The sequence below is a fragment of the Bubalus kerabau genome, chromosome 18 (genome assembly GCF_029407905.1).
Source record: "Bubalus kerabau isolate K-KA32 ecotype Philippines breed swamp buffalo chromosome 18, PCC_UOA_SB_1v2, whole genome shotgun sequence".
Taxonomy (NCBI): domain Eukaryota; kingdom Metazoa; phylum Chordata; class Mammalia; order Artiodactyla; family Bovidae; genus Bubalus; species Bubalus kerabau.
Window position 1 is genome coordinate 68,774,860 of NC_073641.1, and position 16,689 is coordinate 68,791,548.

The window sequence follows — 16,689 nt, forward strand, 5'->3', positions numbered from 1 at the left end:
TGAACCGAACTGAGCAGTGAAACAATACTCAGAAAAGCAGGCTAACCCTCAGTGTTACAGTCAGGTACCTGCAATAAGCGTTCCTGCTGGGATAGTCACGGAGAAGCTTGGAAAACCCTGCTGACCCCAGAACCCTGCCTCTCATAAGTCCCCAGTGCACACGCAGGCCATGGCCAGGTGTCCAGTCTGTACACACCAGTGAACGGGCCTTTTCTAAATACTAAGCAAGCAGTAACTGCAGGACTGCTGGACATATCATAGACACATGTGAGCGGGTTTCGCATCATCCCTACTAGATAATCATCTCTTTGCTGACAAAGGCCCATGTAGTCAAAGCTACAGTTTTTCCAGTAGTCATGTACAGACATGAGAGTAGGACCTTACAAAAGGCTCAGCACTGAAGAAGTGATGCTTTTAAACTGTGGTGCTGGAGAAGACTCTTGAGAGTCGCTTGGACAGCAAAGAGATCAAACCAGTCAATCCTTAAGGAAATAAACCCTGAATATTGATTGGAAGGACTGATGCTGAAGCTGAAACTCCAATACTTTGGCCACCTGAAGTAATGAGCCGACACATTGGAAAAGACCCTGATGCTGGGAAAGATTGAGGGCAGGAGGAGAAGAGGGTGGCAGAAGATGAGATGGTTGGATAGCACCTCCTTCTCAATGGACATGAGTTTGAGCAAACTCTGGGAGATAGTAAAGGACAGGGAAGCCTGGCATGCTGCAGTCCACATGGCTGCAAAGAGTCGGACATGATGGAGCAACTGAATAGCAATCACTAGATAGTTCTTTAGAGAAGGCGATGGCACCCCACTCCAGTACTCTTGCCTAGAAAATCCCATGGACAGAGGAGCCTGGTAGGCTGCAGTCCATGAGGTTGCTAGGAGTCGGACACGACTGAGCGACTTCACTTTCACTTTTCACTTTTATGCATTGGAGAAGGAAATGGCAACCCACTCCAGTGTTCTTGCCTGGAGAATCCTAGGGATGGGGGAGCCTGGTGGGCTGCCATCTATGGGGTCACACAGAGTCGGACACGACTGAGCGACTTCACTTTCACTTTTCACTTTCACGCATTGGAGAAGGAAATGGCAACCCACTCCAGTGTTCTCGCCTGGAGAATCCCAGGGACGGGGGAGCCTGGTGGGCTGCCGTCTATGGGGTCGCACAGAGTTGGACATGACTGAAGCAACTTAGCAGCAGCAGCAGCAGATAGTTCTTGGTGACCAGCACTTTCCACAAATTTTATTCCCTGTGTGCCCAGTGTGTGCCTGGCACAGAGGGCACTCAATGCCTACAGTGCATGAACCAGCTAGTTATCCACAGTTCTGGGTGATCCTGCACCTGAGCCCTTGGAGCTGTGTCTGATCTGAGGTGAGGACTCTTTTGACACTCACGCTCCCTTTTTGCAGCATTTTCACTCCTTAGTCCAGGGAGGCAGGCCTGGGTTATGTGACAGTCTCTTCTACACAAGCAGGGCTTCCAGAGGGCTGGTCAGGGTGGACACAGGACAGTGAGTTCAAGCAAGGTGGGAGGGGGGGCAGGTGAAGAGTTCATTACACCCACCACCGCCTGAAGCTCTGGCTGCTGGTGGGAGGAGGGACCACAGATGGTGGATGTGGAATAAATGAGCAGTTCTGGTCCAGCCCTGGTCATCCATTACAATCAAGTAGATTTTCCAGCAGGACTCTACTAGGGCCTGATCTTATCCATGAGAAATCTGAATCTTTGATGATGGGGACCTGGCATTGGAATAATGTGGGCTTCCCAAGTGGCACAGTGGTAAAGAATCTGCCTGCCAATGTAGGAGGTATGGGTTTGATCCCTGGGTTGGGAAGATGCCCTGGAGGAGCAAGTGGAAACCCATTCCAGTATTCTTGCCTGGGGAATTCCCATGGACGGAGGAGCCTGGTGGGCTACAGTCCATGGGGTTGCAAAGAGTCAGATACTACTCAGCAACTGAGCACACACGTGAGCACTGGAATAATTTAAAGGCTTCCCAGAGCATCTAATGGACCCAGGGCTGACCACCTCCAGCAGAGAGGATAGGAGTTACCCCTCCCCTATCCCATCCCATCTCCCCACTCCCTTGCATGCGTGGGTGTGCGAAGTCACCTCAGTCACGTTTGACTCTTTGCAACTCCATAGACTGTAGCCTGCCAGGGTTCTCCATCCATGGGATTCTCCAGGCAAGAGTACTGGAGTGGGTTGCCATGCCGTCCTCCAGGGGATCTTCCCCACCCAGGGATCGAACCTGTGTCACCTTCAGTTCCTGCATTGGCAGGCAGATTCTTTACCACTGAACCACCGGTGAAGCCCTTCCCACCATCTTATCCACCCAGTAAGAATCTAGGATTCAAGAGATTTGAAATGTGGCTCAGAGAACCCATTAGTAGTAGCTGTATTTTTTTTAAATTTTATCTTTTAAATGGACATGAAAGTCATTTGGTCCCTTTACTGCCCCCATAGAGGTACCACTGAGGCCGCTTTCCTTCTAAACCCGCACTCACACATGCCTGTTCCTGGGGGTGAGAAAGGGCAGGGCTCTGGGTTAAAACAAACTTCAACCTCTTAGTTGGTTTGGCATGTCCCACTGAAGACCAAAGAAAAGCCCCTAAACTCTCCTGACCCTGAAAACGGAAAGCAAACCTTTTACACCGTTTCCTATCAATCAGACAAGTAAACAGAAAGGCATTTGCATCCTCCTTCTGTATGTGCTGATCCTGAAAAGGCTACAACCAGGGTAAAGTGAATCACTACGGCTATGAACTGCACCGTCAGCCCGGGATGCGCAGCCTCGCTGCGGAGCCGGCGTGTGGGAGCTCGCCAAGTTGGCGTGGGACTATTTTAGGATGCAGAGGCCTGTCCGTGTCCTCCCGCCCGCCCTACTTGATAGCGGAACAAGCTATTTTTTCCTCCGAATCATCGAGCACACGGAGACCTAAAGCCGCAGAGTCATCAGGCATGGGTGATGACCTCTGTCACCTACACGTGGGCACAGGACACAATGGCAGAGTGACTCATAAGACACCCCCCACCCCCGCCCCGAAACACACAAATCTGCTCTCCTGGCTGAGTCACATGGCATGACCCACGCCCCGGCTGTCATTGTTTACACGCCTGCTTCTCTTAGCTTCCCTTTAAAGGGGCCACGGCCTCTGTTCCAAGCTGACCCCTCTGAGTGCGGTCCTGAGTGCACACAGGTGGGCTTCATTTATGTTACTCTGCAAACCAGCAACAGCCTCGAGAGAAAAGATGTTGAACTGGTTAAGAAATTCCTGTTTCGGCTCGTCATGGGGCTGTGCAGTGATCCCACTAAAACTCATAGCATGGAGTCCTACCCCCAAGCACCTCAGAAGGTAACTAACCATGTGTGGAGGGTCTTTGCAGAGGTGATCATGTCAAACTGAGGTCATTAGGGTGGGCCCTGATCCAGTAACAGAAGGGCTTCCCTCATAGCTCAGTTGGTAAAGAATCCGCCTGCAATGCTAGGAGACACCGGTTCAATTTCTGGGTCAGGAAGATCCCCTGGAGAAGGGATAGGCTACCCACTCCAGTATTCTTGGGCTTCCCTTGTGGCTCAGCTGGTAAAGAATCCGCCTGCAATGCAGGAGACCTGGGTTCGATCCCAGGGTTGGGAAGATCCCCTGGAGAAGGGAAAGGCTACCCACTCCAGTATTCTGGCCTGGAGAATTCCAGGGACTGTATAGTCCATGGGGTTACAAAGAGTCGGATGCGACTGGGCGACCTTCCCTTTCACTGACCCAGTAAGACCAGTGTCCTTACAAGAAGGGGAGGTGAGGACACAGAGACAGAAGGAAGGCCACGTGGGGACACAGAGAGCAGACGGCCGTCTACTAGCTGAGCAGGAGGCCTGAGAACATCCTCCTCCCCTCAGAAGAAGCCAAGCCTGCTGTCACCTTGGTCTCAGACTTCTGGCCTCCAGAAGGTGAGAAGTAAATGCCTGTTGTTTGAGCGCCCCAGACTGCGGTACTTTGGGTCAGAGACTTAGCAAACCCACACAGCGCTTTCAGAATGCTGTGTGAACTACAATAGCTCAGACGCCAGTATACTTTAGGAACCCACAGGGCTGTTCTTCGCTACTTTTTGAGATTGTGTTTGCTTGCTTCTAGTCGCCGAGTTGTGTTTGACTCATTTGCGACCCCCTGGACTGTAGCCCGCCAGGCTCATCTGTCCATGGGATTTCCCAGACAAGAATACTGGAGTGGGCTGCCATGCCCTCCTCCAGGGGATCTTTCCCACCCAGAGACTGAACCCGAGACTCCTGCACTGGCAGACGGGTTTTTTACAACTGAGCTACCTGGGAAGCCATGGAGATTGTGCAGTGACAAGTAAAAAGCTACTTCCAGGCCTAGTACTTTGGAAGAAATCCTGAAGATGGGCTGTGTGTGTGTGTGTGTGTGTGTGTGCCAGACTCAGGAACACGCATGACACAGAACCCTTGAAGCGCTAAAGCTGACCTCTGAGATGCACTTTATCATCAACCAAAGCTGATCTGCAGGGCTGCTCCTTCTTCATCATATGTTCACAAGCTTGGAAACCTGCCACTTTGCTGTGTTCCAAAATTCCAGAAAGGATTGCTGTCAGGAAACTCAACTGTCCCAGAATCGCTTACCTATTTCTAGTTCAAACACTGAGAACTGAAGGTGTTTCAGTCCGACTGTTCTCATTCTTCTCCTAACTGTGTCCCTGTCCTCTGTGGACACAAATGATGACCCCATAGGTCACCTGCAACCACCGGCTGGAGATAACAGGGTGGCTTGCGTGTGACTCTACCATCACGGACAACCACCACCACCATGGGCTGGTGCTCAGAGCCTCACAGTCATTGCTGGTATTAGCACACGAAGCTGCATTCACTTCCCCTGACGGCGTGGAGCTGAGGTTCCCTCACCTGTACAGTGACCACAGGAACAGCAGGGCCAGGTAAGCTGATCACCCTAATGCTCAGCTGCCCAGAGCTTGACACAGAGCCAACAGTACATGCTAGCGGCCACTGCTGCTAATGCATCCACCTCCTGCTGGGTTGAGTCCCGTGGTTGGCACCAAGGGGGCAGAGGAGGAGTAAGAAACTCTCTTTCAAGTGCCATCTGGTTCCCCTGCCCAGGGTGATATCTCACTAATTAAAAAGGAGACACTCAGGAGGCACACTGATGTGAAAATAGAACCCCGACTTAATGCACCCTCAAGCCACTATGACTCCTATACTGCTGAAGCTGAAGCTCCAATACTTTGGCCACTTGATGTGAAGAGCCAACTCGCTTGAAAAGACCCTGATGCTGGGAAAGATTGAGGGCAGGAGCAGAAAGGGATGACAGAGGATGAGACGGCTGGATGGCATCACTGACTCAATGGACATGAGGTTTAGTAAGCTCTGGGAGATGCTGAAGGACAGAGAAGTCTGATGTGCTGCATTCTATGGGGTCACAAAGAGTCGGACACAACTGAGCAACTGAACAACAGCAAGTCACTTTGGGGAGCCTTCTGCTCAGACAAGTGCAAGCAGAGGGCATCTGTAGAATCATCAATTATTCCGGGAGTGAGACCCAGTACGCACAGGGCATGGCCTAGGCAGGACCCTCCAAGGCATGGAGATTTCTCTTTTAATTTCACAAACGAAGAGTTAGCTAAAATGTCTCTTTGTATCCAGAAGAAGATTTGGTAATAAACAGGCAAGGTACGTATGTCACCATCTCTACACAGAATATATACAGAAGAAATATTTGGTAAGTTAATTTAAAACAGACAAAATTCCTAAAGTAGCACACCAGAGATGTTGATAACATGGGGCCCCCAAGAGTCAGGTAACGTGAAATGGCTGATCTGTCACACCGCAAGATAAACCCAAACATTTAATGCTCAACACAAAATGGTGAAGCAGATCTCTTCTTTATGTGACCATTTGATTAAGAAGACCAATCTCTTCTCAATATGACCCTTAAAAGTATTTTGTCTTCCCTGGTGGCTCAGATGGTAAAGCGTCTGCCTACAATGCAGGAGACCCAGGTTCAATCCCTGGGTCAGGAAGATCCCCTGGAGAAGGAAATGGAAACCCACTCCAGTATTCTTGCTTGGAAAATCCCAAGGATAGAGGAGCCTGGTAGGCTACAGTCCATGGAGTCGAAAAGAGTCGGACACGACAAGCGACTTCACTATGCTATGCTAAAAGTATTTTATGATGTGTCTAAAGGCAGAGAAACAAAATCAACTTTAGGGTATCCCCAATTCAGAAAGTTAAGCTTAGCAGTTGCGAAAGAGGAAATGGAGACTTTTCTAACTTTGTCGAGTAAGAAAAATGAATCCTAAAAAAAATGCCAACAGAGAGGGGAAGGTAACTAGAATGGAACCGTTCTGCCTTTTAAAGTAATTATTGGTTTGGTAGCATTCTTGGTTCTCTTTGAAAACCTCATCAGGTATTTTGATTGCTTTCCCAAAGCCTATTTATTACCTTTAACTATGGAAATAATTCGGTAACCAAGGTACGTGCGATGAACAACCTGTTAGGAAATTCACAAAAGCAGGAAAGGTGCCTAACACACAGGGCCCCCAAACTACCCGGACCCTGTCCCACACAGAAGCCTGAGACACTGGTGGGCGACCATTCCTCCGGTCCTTACCTGCATGTTGAGGGGTTTGTGTGTACCCTACACGGCTCTTTTGGATGCTGAAGTCAGCAGGAAAAGTGCAAAGGAACTGAATTGGTATTTTTAAAAATTTCTGAGTCCTCCTCTTCCTTTCAGATATTTCACATGCTAGACTTTAGAACAGGCTAAGTATAACACAATATGCTAGGTGGGGGAGGTGCTGAGTTCAACTAAGATTTTGAAACTAATAAATAAAAATGTTGATAATTACTTGCAACAATGAGGTCTCTATCTTGCCAACTGTATGAAGATTCTCAATTTGGAGTACGGAGAAAAGAAATATATACCCAAGGACTTGCCCAATTTAATAGAAGTGCCGAGGCACCAACAGAACGATCACTCACAGCACTGATGTGAACGTGGCAAATATTTATTAACAACTTACTAAGACAGATCTCTTCTTAGGGAAAAAAGTCCTTACTTGTCATTTGAAATCTTTATTTTCCTGCATCTTTCAAAATGCATGCTGAGGTCCATGTGACCTCTGGGATCGCTTCCAAACCTAAATGCTATGATTCTATGATTATAGGGCAGAATGATATTCCTTTGCCCCATGTCCTCAAAGTCATCCCCATGAAGGATAAAAGATGGTAAGAGAGTGTTCTAGAGAGTTCTGATTAGCAGAGCTGTCTGATACCAATAACAGATGCATTTCTGTAAAAAAGTCTTCCCCATCATTTGTACGAATCCTGATAATATAAACGGGACCCCCTCTGACCCCCGTGGCTTGTATTCCATCGCAGGCTCCCATCACATCAGAGCCAGCATGAAACCACAAGCTTCAGGGTGAATTTCTGATGTTAAAGCGTTAAACCTCGCCTTTCTAAAGCTGCCACATTCATGCTGTTTCGAACTGGAGAAACAAGCGGAAGCTAAACCCCAGGAAAGCTGGACTAGCAGGATAGTTACTTGGTGAAAACAGACCTCAGTCAAGAATTAAGTGCCAAGGCAATTGGCGTGGAATCCCAGGGGCTCCACCTCTAGTGAAACTGGCAGAACAAGCATTATTTGATTAGTGTGAAAGATCCTGAAGAGGCAGGTGACAGGGGACTGATGGCTTCTAAGATGCTGGCTGTAGAAAGATCACATCGAGGTCATTCGGGGTCTCCTAAACAAAACAGTGATTCTCCATAAACCTAAAACACACCCACATAAAACTATGTTGTTTTTTTTTTTTTTAAGTAATGCTCAATAGAACCACTCCAGTGTTCTTGCCTGGAGAATCCCAGGGACAGGGGAGCCTGGTGGGCTGCCGTCTCAGGGGTCGCACAGAGTCAGACACGACTGAAGCGACTTAGCAGCGGCAGCAGTAGCAGCAATGCTCAATAGAGATTTAGGAAAACATCAACCAACCTGAACATGATCAAGAGCATATAGCTTGGGAAGAGAAAAACCATCACACCTCTGCCTGCAGCTGCTGCTGCTGCTGCTGCTTCTAAGTCACTTCAGTCGTGTCCGACTCTGTGTGACCCCGTAGACGGCAGCCCACCAGGCTCCCCCGTCCCTGGGATTAGGGGAAGGGATTTCAGAAGATTCATTCATTCTCCCCTGTCAGGTTTTCTGGGGGTTCTTTACAGTAAAGCTGCCATCTGGGGCAGGAGGCGAGAAGACTCAGACATCAATCTTGCCCCTGATTTTAGTCGTCAAAAATCTTTAACCCTGATGATGGATTTAAGCCCTGGGGGCATGAGGAAACTGAAGGAAGTTCACAGGTCTGAGAGAGAGCTAGATCTCCCAGGAGCCGATGGTCCTGGTGAGAGGCAGGTCCCAGGCGTTTCCTGGGGGAGTCTGGCCTTGTCACTTACAGAACGACTCACACCACACCTCTGCCTCTCCAGTGAAATTTGTCAAGAGCAGAATTTTCACCTTGCACTAGATGCCCGTCAGGACGAAGCAGGGCCAGCGAGCAGATTCGGCAGCAGGCAGCTGGCCTCTGCAGAGACAACCCCCCCCCCCCCAACTCGCAGGGCATCCCTGAGCTATTTGGGGGTGGGGTAAACCTTTGTGTGTGTGGCGGGCGAGGGGGCGATAAACTGGGCTGCACATTTAGAAGATGAGATCCATATAAAGTTTCACCTTCGGGGAGATTATGGCTACAGGAGATGGGGAGGCCACGGAGGAGACCTGGGAGGGGGCGGGGGCGGGATGGGACGGGAGGGGAGGAGAGAGGGGGATTAGGGGGCAAAGAGGGAGGGAGGAGGCGGAGATGGTGGAGGGGCAAGGGGGAAAAAGGCATGAGCGGATGGAGGCAGCGGGTTTGAGGCGAGGACCGGAGGTGGACAGGCAGAGCCGGAGGGTCGATCGGCGAGAAGGACAGAGGAGGAGAGACAGGAGGGTGTGCGGGAGGGAGAACCCGAATTCTGGAGAGGCGGAGACCCGGAGCGACGGGATGGGAAAGCGGGCAAGGGAGAAAACGCTCAGGCAAGTCGAGCGGAGGCGCCCGGGGGACGTCTCCCCGTTGGAGGCAGGTTTCAAGGGCGCCCCGCGCGCCCCCCGAGCCGCCCGCCCGCCCGCTTACCTGGCCCTTGACCAGGCTGGCGGCGAACTGGCGCATGACGGCCTCCACCGTGTAGGCGCTGGACCAGCCGCGCGGCGTGAGCAGCTCCATGCAGATGGCGCCGCCGTCCAGCACGTAGCCGTTCTCTAGGCGCGGGCTGAGCACCCGCATGAAGGGCGGCGAGAAGGGGAAGTTGTCGGGGAAGGTGAGGTTGAGCAAAATGAACTCTGTGTTGGTCTCCTTCATGTCCTGCCACAGCACCGAGTCCTTGTCCACCTGGTGCAGCTTCACGTTCCAGTCGAACAGGCTCTCGTCCACCAGCTCCACGGAGATGAAGCGGTCGCTGAGGCGCGCGATGTCCCGCAGCTCCTTCATGAGGCGCCGGCTGCGCACCTGCGCGCAGTGCTGCTGGCGCGCCGCGGGCACCAGGCTGCCGCCCGCCGCCGCCGCCGCCGCCGCCGCCGGGCCCGGCCCCGCCCTGGCGCCCGCCGCCCGCTCTCGGGGGCCCCCGGCGCCCGGCGCCCCCGCCGCCACCGCCGCCGGCGGCGGCGCCTTGTCGCGCGGGGCCAGCTCCGCCGCGCGCTTGCCTTTGCCCTTGCCGGGCCCGGGGCTGGCGTCGCCCGCGCCCCCGGCCGGGTGCGGCTGCTGCAGGGGCTTGTGGCCGCCGCTCTTGGCGCCGCCCTTGCCGCGCAGCGCCGCGCTCTGCGGGCCGCCGCCGCCGCCGCCGGCGCGGTGGTTGTTGTGGTGGTGCTTGGGGTCCTCGGTGTCCCGGTTGTGCAGGCGGATGAGCCCGATTTTGCGGAGCAGCGTGGCCATCTTAGGCTCGGCGCGGGCGGGGGTCTCCCCTGGGCTCCTGCGCCCGGAGCCCGAGGGGCGCGCGGGGCGGCGACCGGCGACCACTCAGCGGGGCGCGGCGCAGGCCACCCCCGGCGCCGGCGGCCGTGGCGCAGGCGAGTGGGCAGCACGCGCTCTCGCCGGCCGCTGGGTCGCCGCTGTCATATGACGGGGCCGGCTCGGGCTAGGGCTCGGGCTCCGGCCGCCGGGGAAGCGGAGGCGTGGAGGGCGCGCGGCGCGGTGGTCCGTCCCCCCCGGCCGGTCCCCGGAGCCCGGCGTCCGCGGTCCTTTGTGCGCGGCCGCAGCCGGGGCTGGCTTCGAGTCCGAGCGCCGCGCCGGGGCGCGCAGAGCCGGCCGCCGCGCCCCGGAGGCAGCGAGGGGGGCCGCGGGCTCGGGCCGTGCGCGCCCGCCGGGCCGTGCAGTGCTGCGCGGGCAGCTACCGCGGGGCCCCGGCCGCTGCCGCTCGCGTCTCCGCCGCCGCCGCCGCCGCCGCTGCGGCTGCTGACATTGCAGAGGCGGCTGCTCCGTCTGAGCCGCGCGCGGCGCGGAGGGGGCGGTCCTGCCGGTCCGGGCGGGGGGGCGCGGGGCGGGGCCGTGGGCCTGCCTGCGCCGAGCCTCTCCGCTCCCCACCAGCCGCCCGCCCGGGTCGGGCGGCTATAAGCGCACGGCCGCTGGGGGGAGACAACGGCTCGCGCCGGCCACACCGGGAGCCCGGCTGCGGGGGCGCCGCGCGCGGAGCCCGGCAGACGCGAAACGAGGATGCGAAGTAGGGAGACAAGGGGCGTGTGTGGGCGCGCACTCGGGGTCTCGGAGGCCCCCAGCTTTTCCGCCCCGGGATCCAGGCTTGGCCGCCGGCCGGTGACCTACCTCCGACCTCGCTTCCCCTGGTTCGAACAATCCCGAGGGGAAGGGGACGTCGGGGAAAGGATGGAAAGCAACCTGTTTACTGATTCCCTCGTCCCAGATGGAGCCTGGAGTCCCACACGGCAATCCGGGACCTGGGTCTGCGGAACCAGCGCTTTCCCAAAGACCAATCAAAGAATCGGGGACTGGGAAGTAGGACTCAGGGAGCGAGAGCGCCGCAAGCCCTAAAGAATAGCCCCCGCCCCCCCGCCCCCACCACGCCTCGAGTCAGGACTTTAGAAGATGACCGTTTCATGAATTGACCCCTGCGTCCCGGCCCGGCTCCTCTCGTCCCCTCCACGCCACAGGGGTCCTGCGTTCCGAAAGGGGAAGGAAGGGACCTCTGAGCACTGGCTTTTGCGTCCGACGCTGGCGCCCGCGGGTGCTCGGGGCGGGCCCCGGACTCCGGTACCCGCGGGTGACCTCGGGACCGGCAGCGGAAAGGGTGAGAAGCCTCCCTCAACTTGGGCGCTTTCATCCCTCCCCCCTCTTTCTGCTTCGAACCCATTGACAAGTATTTTTATCTGGTGAAATTTCAAGCAAAAAGCCCCCAAAGCTGGACCAACCAGAGAAGCCGTGGAGGCAATGTTTGCAGCGATGGCGCTGCCCCGCGGGCCGGGTCTGGTGTGCGTGGCCCGGCTGCGCAATCGGGAACCGGGTGGGGCGGTGATGAGCACCGCGGTGTAGGAGGTGTGTGTGCGCCTAGTCGCTCCGTCGTGCCCAACTCTTGCCCGCCAGGCTCCTCTGTCCATGGGATTCTCCAGGCAAGGATACTGGAATGGGTTGCCATTTCCTGCTCCAGGGGATCTTCCCGACCCAGGAATCAAATCCATGTCTCCTGCATTACAGGCAGTCTCTTTACCGACTGAGCTATGAAAGTAGGAGGACTCCCCCCGAAAACCCAGATGGCTCAGGGCTGACTCCAGACTTCTCTGCTGTTTCTGGTTTGGCTTTCATCTATCTCGAGGACCCTCTAAATTCATCTGCCCAGCGTGTTCATTCTAATGTCATCATGATGATTGTTTCTAAATGACTCTACCATTTTCACTTTTTCCAAATTGTTAAAAATTTTCACTGTGAAAAGTAACTTTTCAGACCACCCCGGGACTAAGTACAGATCTGATGGTCTGCGGTTGGGTTTTCTGGGGTTGTCTCCAGCAGAGCAGGGTGCTGGCCAGTCCTCGCTGGCTTGTGGCAAGTGCATGCACCCTGGGACATGGTCCCTGGATCGGGGACGAGGTACAAAGGTGCGTCTCCGTGGAGGCTGTTTTTTCAGTGGATGGGACTGGGCAGAGCTTCTGCCCAAGCGAGATCAGTGGCTGGTGACCAAGTCTCGCTGTAACTGACTGCGATGTAGTTGTCCAGGTCTCCTGGACATTTTTGTGACCCCCATTCTATCCAGCTTTGATTTTTGAAGAGAAGTGGAGCAGGAAGATGACAGGGTCTGTCTGTAAATATGCTGAGTTCATTTAACCTGTGGGAAGATGGAATGTTAGAAGATCTGGTGGCGATGCTGGTGGGGACAGGCGAGCATTACATGTTTTATCATTTTACGGCCAGAGACGCCATCTCAGGCTTTATCTGACCCATTTTATTGATGAAGAAGCTGTTTCAAAGAAGCTGAGCAGCTGGCCCAGCTCAGCCCTGTGCTGGGCCTTGCACCCCGACCCCATGTCCCCGAGGCCTGTGCTGGGGTTGACCAGCTGCCCCAGACTGTATCTTGCACTACAAGGTTTCTGCTTGGGTTGAGTATTGGTCCTGCTCTGGAGCTGGAGGTGAGAAAGCTTCTGTAGATGTGACTGTCATCCCCACAGACTAGCGGGCCTTGGGGGAGGCCTCAGAGAAATGTTTCTTACCTGAATCAGGGGTGTCATCCCATGTGGTTTGGGAATGGTTTAACTGAAATCCCAGGCAGCTGTCTGTAAGGTCTTTATTTCTGGTTGGGAAGATTATTAGAGTGACCATATAATTTATTCTCTGAATGCAGCTTTTTTTGTTTTTGTTTTTAAGTAAAAGTTAAAATGAAAGAAAGTGAAGTCATTCAGTCATGTCCTCTGACTCTTTGTGACCCCATGGAGTGTAGCCCATCAGCTTCCTCCGGCCATGGGATTTCCCAGGCAATAATACTGGAGTGGGTTGCCATTTCCTTCTCCAGGAGATTTTCCAGACCCAGGGATTGAACCCAGGTCTCCCACACTGTAGGCAGACGCTTTACCATCTGAGCTACCTGGGATCTCATTTAATACTGATGCTGAAGCAAGAAGCCAAAGCAGGACTGACCAGCAGGTGAGACTGTGGTCATCTTACCTATTATACCTAATCCACTTGAGAGAATAGTATGCAGCAATAACCTTATAGCTATGGAGATTATATGGCAAAATGAAAATATTTATGATGAACTTAATAATTTCAAGTAAGAAAGCAGAGTGAAAAGGTATATCCACACTATAGCTACAGCTACATAAAGCTATGTGTAGGAAGAATGACTGAAGGAGGAAAATTGAAATAACAATTATTACATTAGTACAGGTAGGTATTCTCAATTTACTCTCCCCTCAACCCTCCAGTCCATGGACCCGGAGACTTGCTTCAGTGACTGCATGGTAAAGGCAGGAATGGGAAGAAGGACCTTTCCTTCTTATCCCAGGAGATTCTAGAAAGTTCTGTCTGAGAAGATTGACTGGGTAACTACCCAGCCTAGCAGTGTGTATAGGTTACACTTCGTGTTAAAATTTTTCTTGTTTATTTGATTTTCCAACACTCTGAAAAGGAATATGTTGCAGTTACAATGGAAAAAAAAGTTAACAAGTTTTTAAAAATTACCTTATTAGAGATTAAGTTTACACCATTAGGACAGTTGAATTATGAGCATTTCGCAAAAGAAAATAATCTCTAAGGACAACTGCGGGTCCTGAGTTCCTTCTCCCTTCGCAAGCAGTGATGGGATGGGGAGGAGGACAGCTAGGGAATCTCTGCAGAGAGAGCCGAGGCCTGTCTGCCTCGAAGGGAAGAAAGGGAGACAGGAAGGGAAGCTGGTTATCACCACCGTCATCAGTCGTCTGGGAAGTGCGCTGTACCCGCCAATGACACTCCCATGAGCATTCGAATCAGTGATGTCGGGGCCAGCTCTCTCCAGTGGCAGTTTTTATAAAGAGATGCAGAACTGGGTTTGACCATTTATTTTTTTTTTGTCTCAAAGGGCTGTATCGATTTTTTCCAGCTGGTCCTATTTCTTTTGGAGTCCAGTCTCAAAAAGGCATCAACCAGACCAGCTCAGAATGTCAGCGCCCGAATCGTGCACATTGTTTATTCCCTTCAACAGAGGTGTTGAGATCATGACCAAAATTCAAAGACATTTTTTCACTAAAAGAATTCACTGCAAGGCAGCATAGTGTTGATCTCTGATGTCACTAGGCACATGACCTATAATGGCCTTCGTTTTTCCACCAATCATCGAAGCCAACACTCACATGGCAATTCGTAGCTTGTGTCATCCCAAGCACTATGTGATCTGAATCTTAATTCACTTAATCTTCAGCTCAGTTCAGTTTGCTCAGTCGTGTCTGACTGTTTGTGACCACATGGACTGCAGGACGCCAGGCCTCCCTGTCCATCACCAACTCCTGAAGCTTACTCAAACTCATGTCCATCGATTTGGTGATGCCATCCAACCATCTCATCCTCTGTTATTCCCATCTCCTCCCACCTTCAATCCTTCCCAGCATTAGAGTCTTATCCAGTGAGTCAGTTCTTTGCATCGGGTGGCCAAAGTATTGGAGTTTCAGCTTCTGCATCAGTCCTTCCAGTGAATATTCAGGACTGATTTCCTTTAGAATGGACTAGTTGGATCTCCTTGCAGTCCAAGGGACTCTCAAGAGTCTTCTCCAACACCATAGTTCAAAGGCATCAATTCTTCGACATTCAGCTTTCTTTATAGTCCAACTCTCACATCCATACATAACTACTGGAAAAACCATAGCTTTGACTAGACGGACCTTTGTTGGCAAAGTAATGTCTCTGCTTTTTTTAATATGCTATCTAGCTTGGTCATAACTTTTCTTCCAAGGAGCAAGCATCTTTTAATTTCATGGCTGAAGTCACCATCTGCAGTGATTTTGGAGCCCAAGAAAGTAAAGTCACTCACTGTTTCCATTGTTTCCCCATCTATTTGCCATGAAGTGATGGGACCTAACACCTCTTAAGTAGGCAGCATGTTTAGCCTTACTTTATAGAGAAATTAAGTACCTGGTCCAAAATGACGCAGTGAACGGTCAGTGAAGCCAAGGTTCAAACCTGGACGAATGGTGCCGCCCCGTCGCTCTATGCGCACCTGCTTCATGCAGTCGCTGCGGAGACCAGAGTGCGGGAGTCCTGCCCTCCTGGAGCCGGGGTTCTGGGGAGGACGTCTTTATCACCCTCTGAGCGCTCCCTGGAAAGTTGCTCTAGAAAGCGCTAAAGTAAAGAGCATGAGGGCATCAGGGAATATTCCATACAGTGTTCTGCACTTACCAAAGACCCACGGTGGATGCAGAAGGATTTATTATTTAATTGAAAACTCGGCTTTCCATTTTACAGCACAGACGTCTGAAGTCACAGCAGTGAGGCTCTTGCCCAGACTCACAGGAGGTGGTGGCGAGGGAGCCTGGACCCCCAGGCCTGATGCCTTATCCAGATGCCTCATCCACATGCTGTAGGTTGTGCCATAACAGGGCAGGGCTTTGCTGCTTTCTCCCAGGGTCCAGGCTCTCTCCTCTTGGATCAGACCTGACACTTGCTCCCTTGGGGTGAGCTGGGCTCTGGTTTGGGGGCAGGGAGGAGTGGCAGGTGAGTGTTGGGGAGGACTTCCTTGGGTATGATTAGCATGGGGCCGCCAGGCATAGAATGGCTTCCCTGGTGGCTCAGATGGTAAAGGATCTACCTCCCAATACAGGAGACCTGGGTTTGATACCTGGGTTGGGAAGATCCCCTGGAGAAGGGAATGGCGACCCACTCCAGTATTCTTGCCTGGAGAATCCCATGGACAGAGGAGCCCAGCAGGCTACAGTCCACGGGGTCGAAAAGAGTTGAACATGACTGAACAACTAACATTTTTCCAGGTGTAGGAGCTAGTATCCTTATTCAGGTGTGGTGAAACTCCCTCGGCAGGCAAGGGCAGTTAGGGTTCTAGGTTCTCAAAGGTTTCAGAGTCACCTAGATGGGCCAGTCTCAGTCATCTGGGTTCTGTTTCTTCCCAATCCATGACCAGGCTCTCACATCTGAGTGCTGGCAAAGCTGTGAATTCAGTGTCCTTTATGATTCTGCAGCCTCAAGAAGCAGCTTTGGGGACTGGTTTCAGCTGCTCCAGTGCTGCAGTTCTAAGCGTTATGACGGTCTTTTAGGGCCATGGTGGAGTGTCCTGCCGGCTCTGACTCTTCTTGAGCTGAGCGTTCTGATCTCTGAACCTGTTTTCCTTCCACCAGCTCTCTCCCCACTGTGCAGAGCCCCCCATCTTCTGCCTTTCCACTGTCATCAGTGTCTCTACCATCAGGGCCAAGTGCAACAGCTGTGTGCTCTCCCCAAACCTTCCTTTCAAGTGCATCCTGCATCTCAGGCAGCACAGGTGCTGAACACGACAGAGCTGCTGCTGCTGCTTTGCACTGACTACCAGTTCGCCATTTTCCACCAGCGCTGATTCCATCATTGTGCTCAAGTCAAAGCCGTTAGCTGGTCTTCTCAGTTTTTGGACTCACTCCTGGTGCTAATCCTGTAATAGTCCACGTCCAATCAGGATCACACAAGCTGGAATCAA

The 16,689-nt window shown here is 52.8% G+C and overlaps 1 protein-coding gene and 1 non-coding gene across 2 annotated transcripts in view; one reads left to right on the plus strand and one right to left on the minus strand.

The window, feature by feature from the left end:
- The window catches only part of UBE2QL1 (ubiquitin conjugating enzyme E2 Q family like 1), a 57,640-nt gene extending 47,660 nt beyond the window's left edge, over nucleotides 1-9,980 (minus strand). The window contains exon 1 of the mRNA XM_055554650.1: nucleotides 9,186-9,980. Within this exon, the coding sequence (XP_055410625.1) occupies nucleotides 9,186-9,980 (795 nt within the window). The remainder of the gene's footprint in view (nucleotides 1-9,185) is intronic.
- On the plus strand, nucleotides 5,979-6,051 carry TRNAC-ACA (transfer RNA cysteine (anticodon ACA)). The gene has a single exon. It is a non-coding gene; the product is annotated as a tRNA-Cys (tRNA).
- Nucleotides 9,981-16,689: the final 6,709 nt, after the last annotated feature.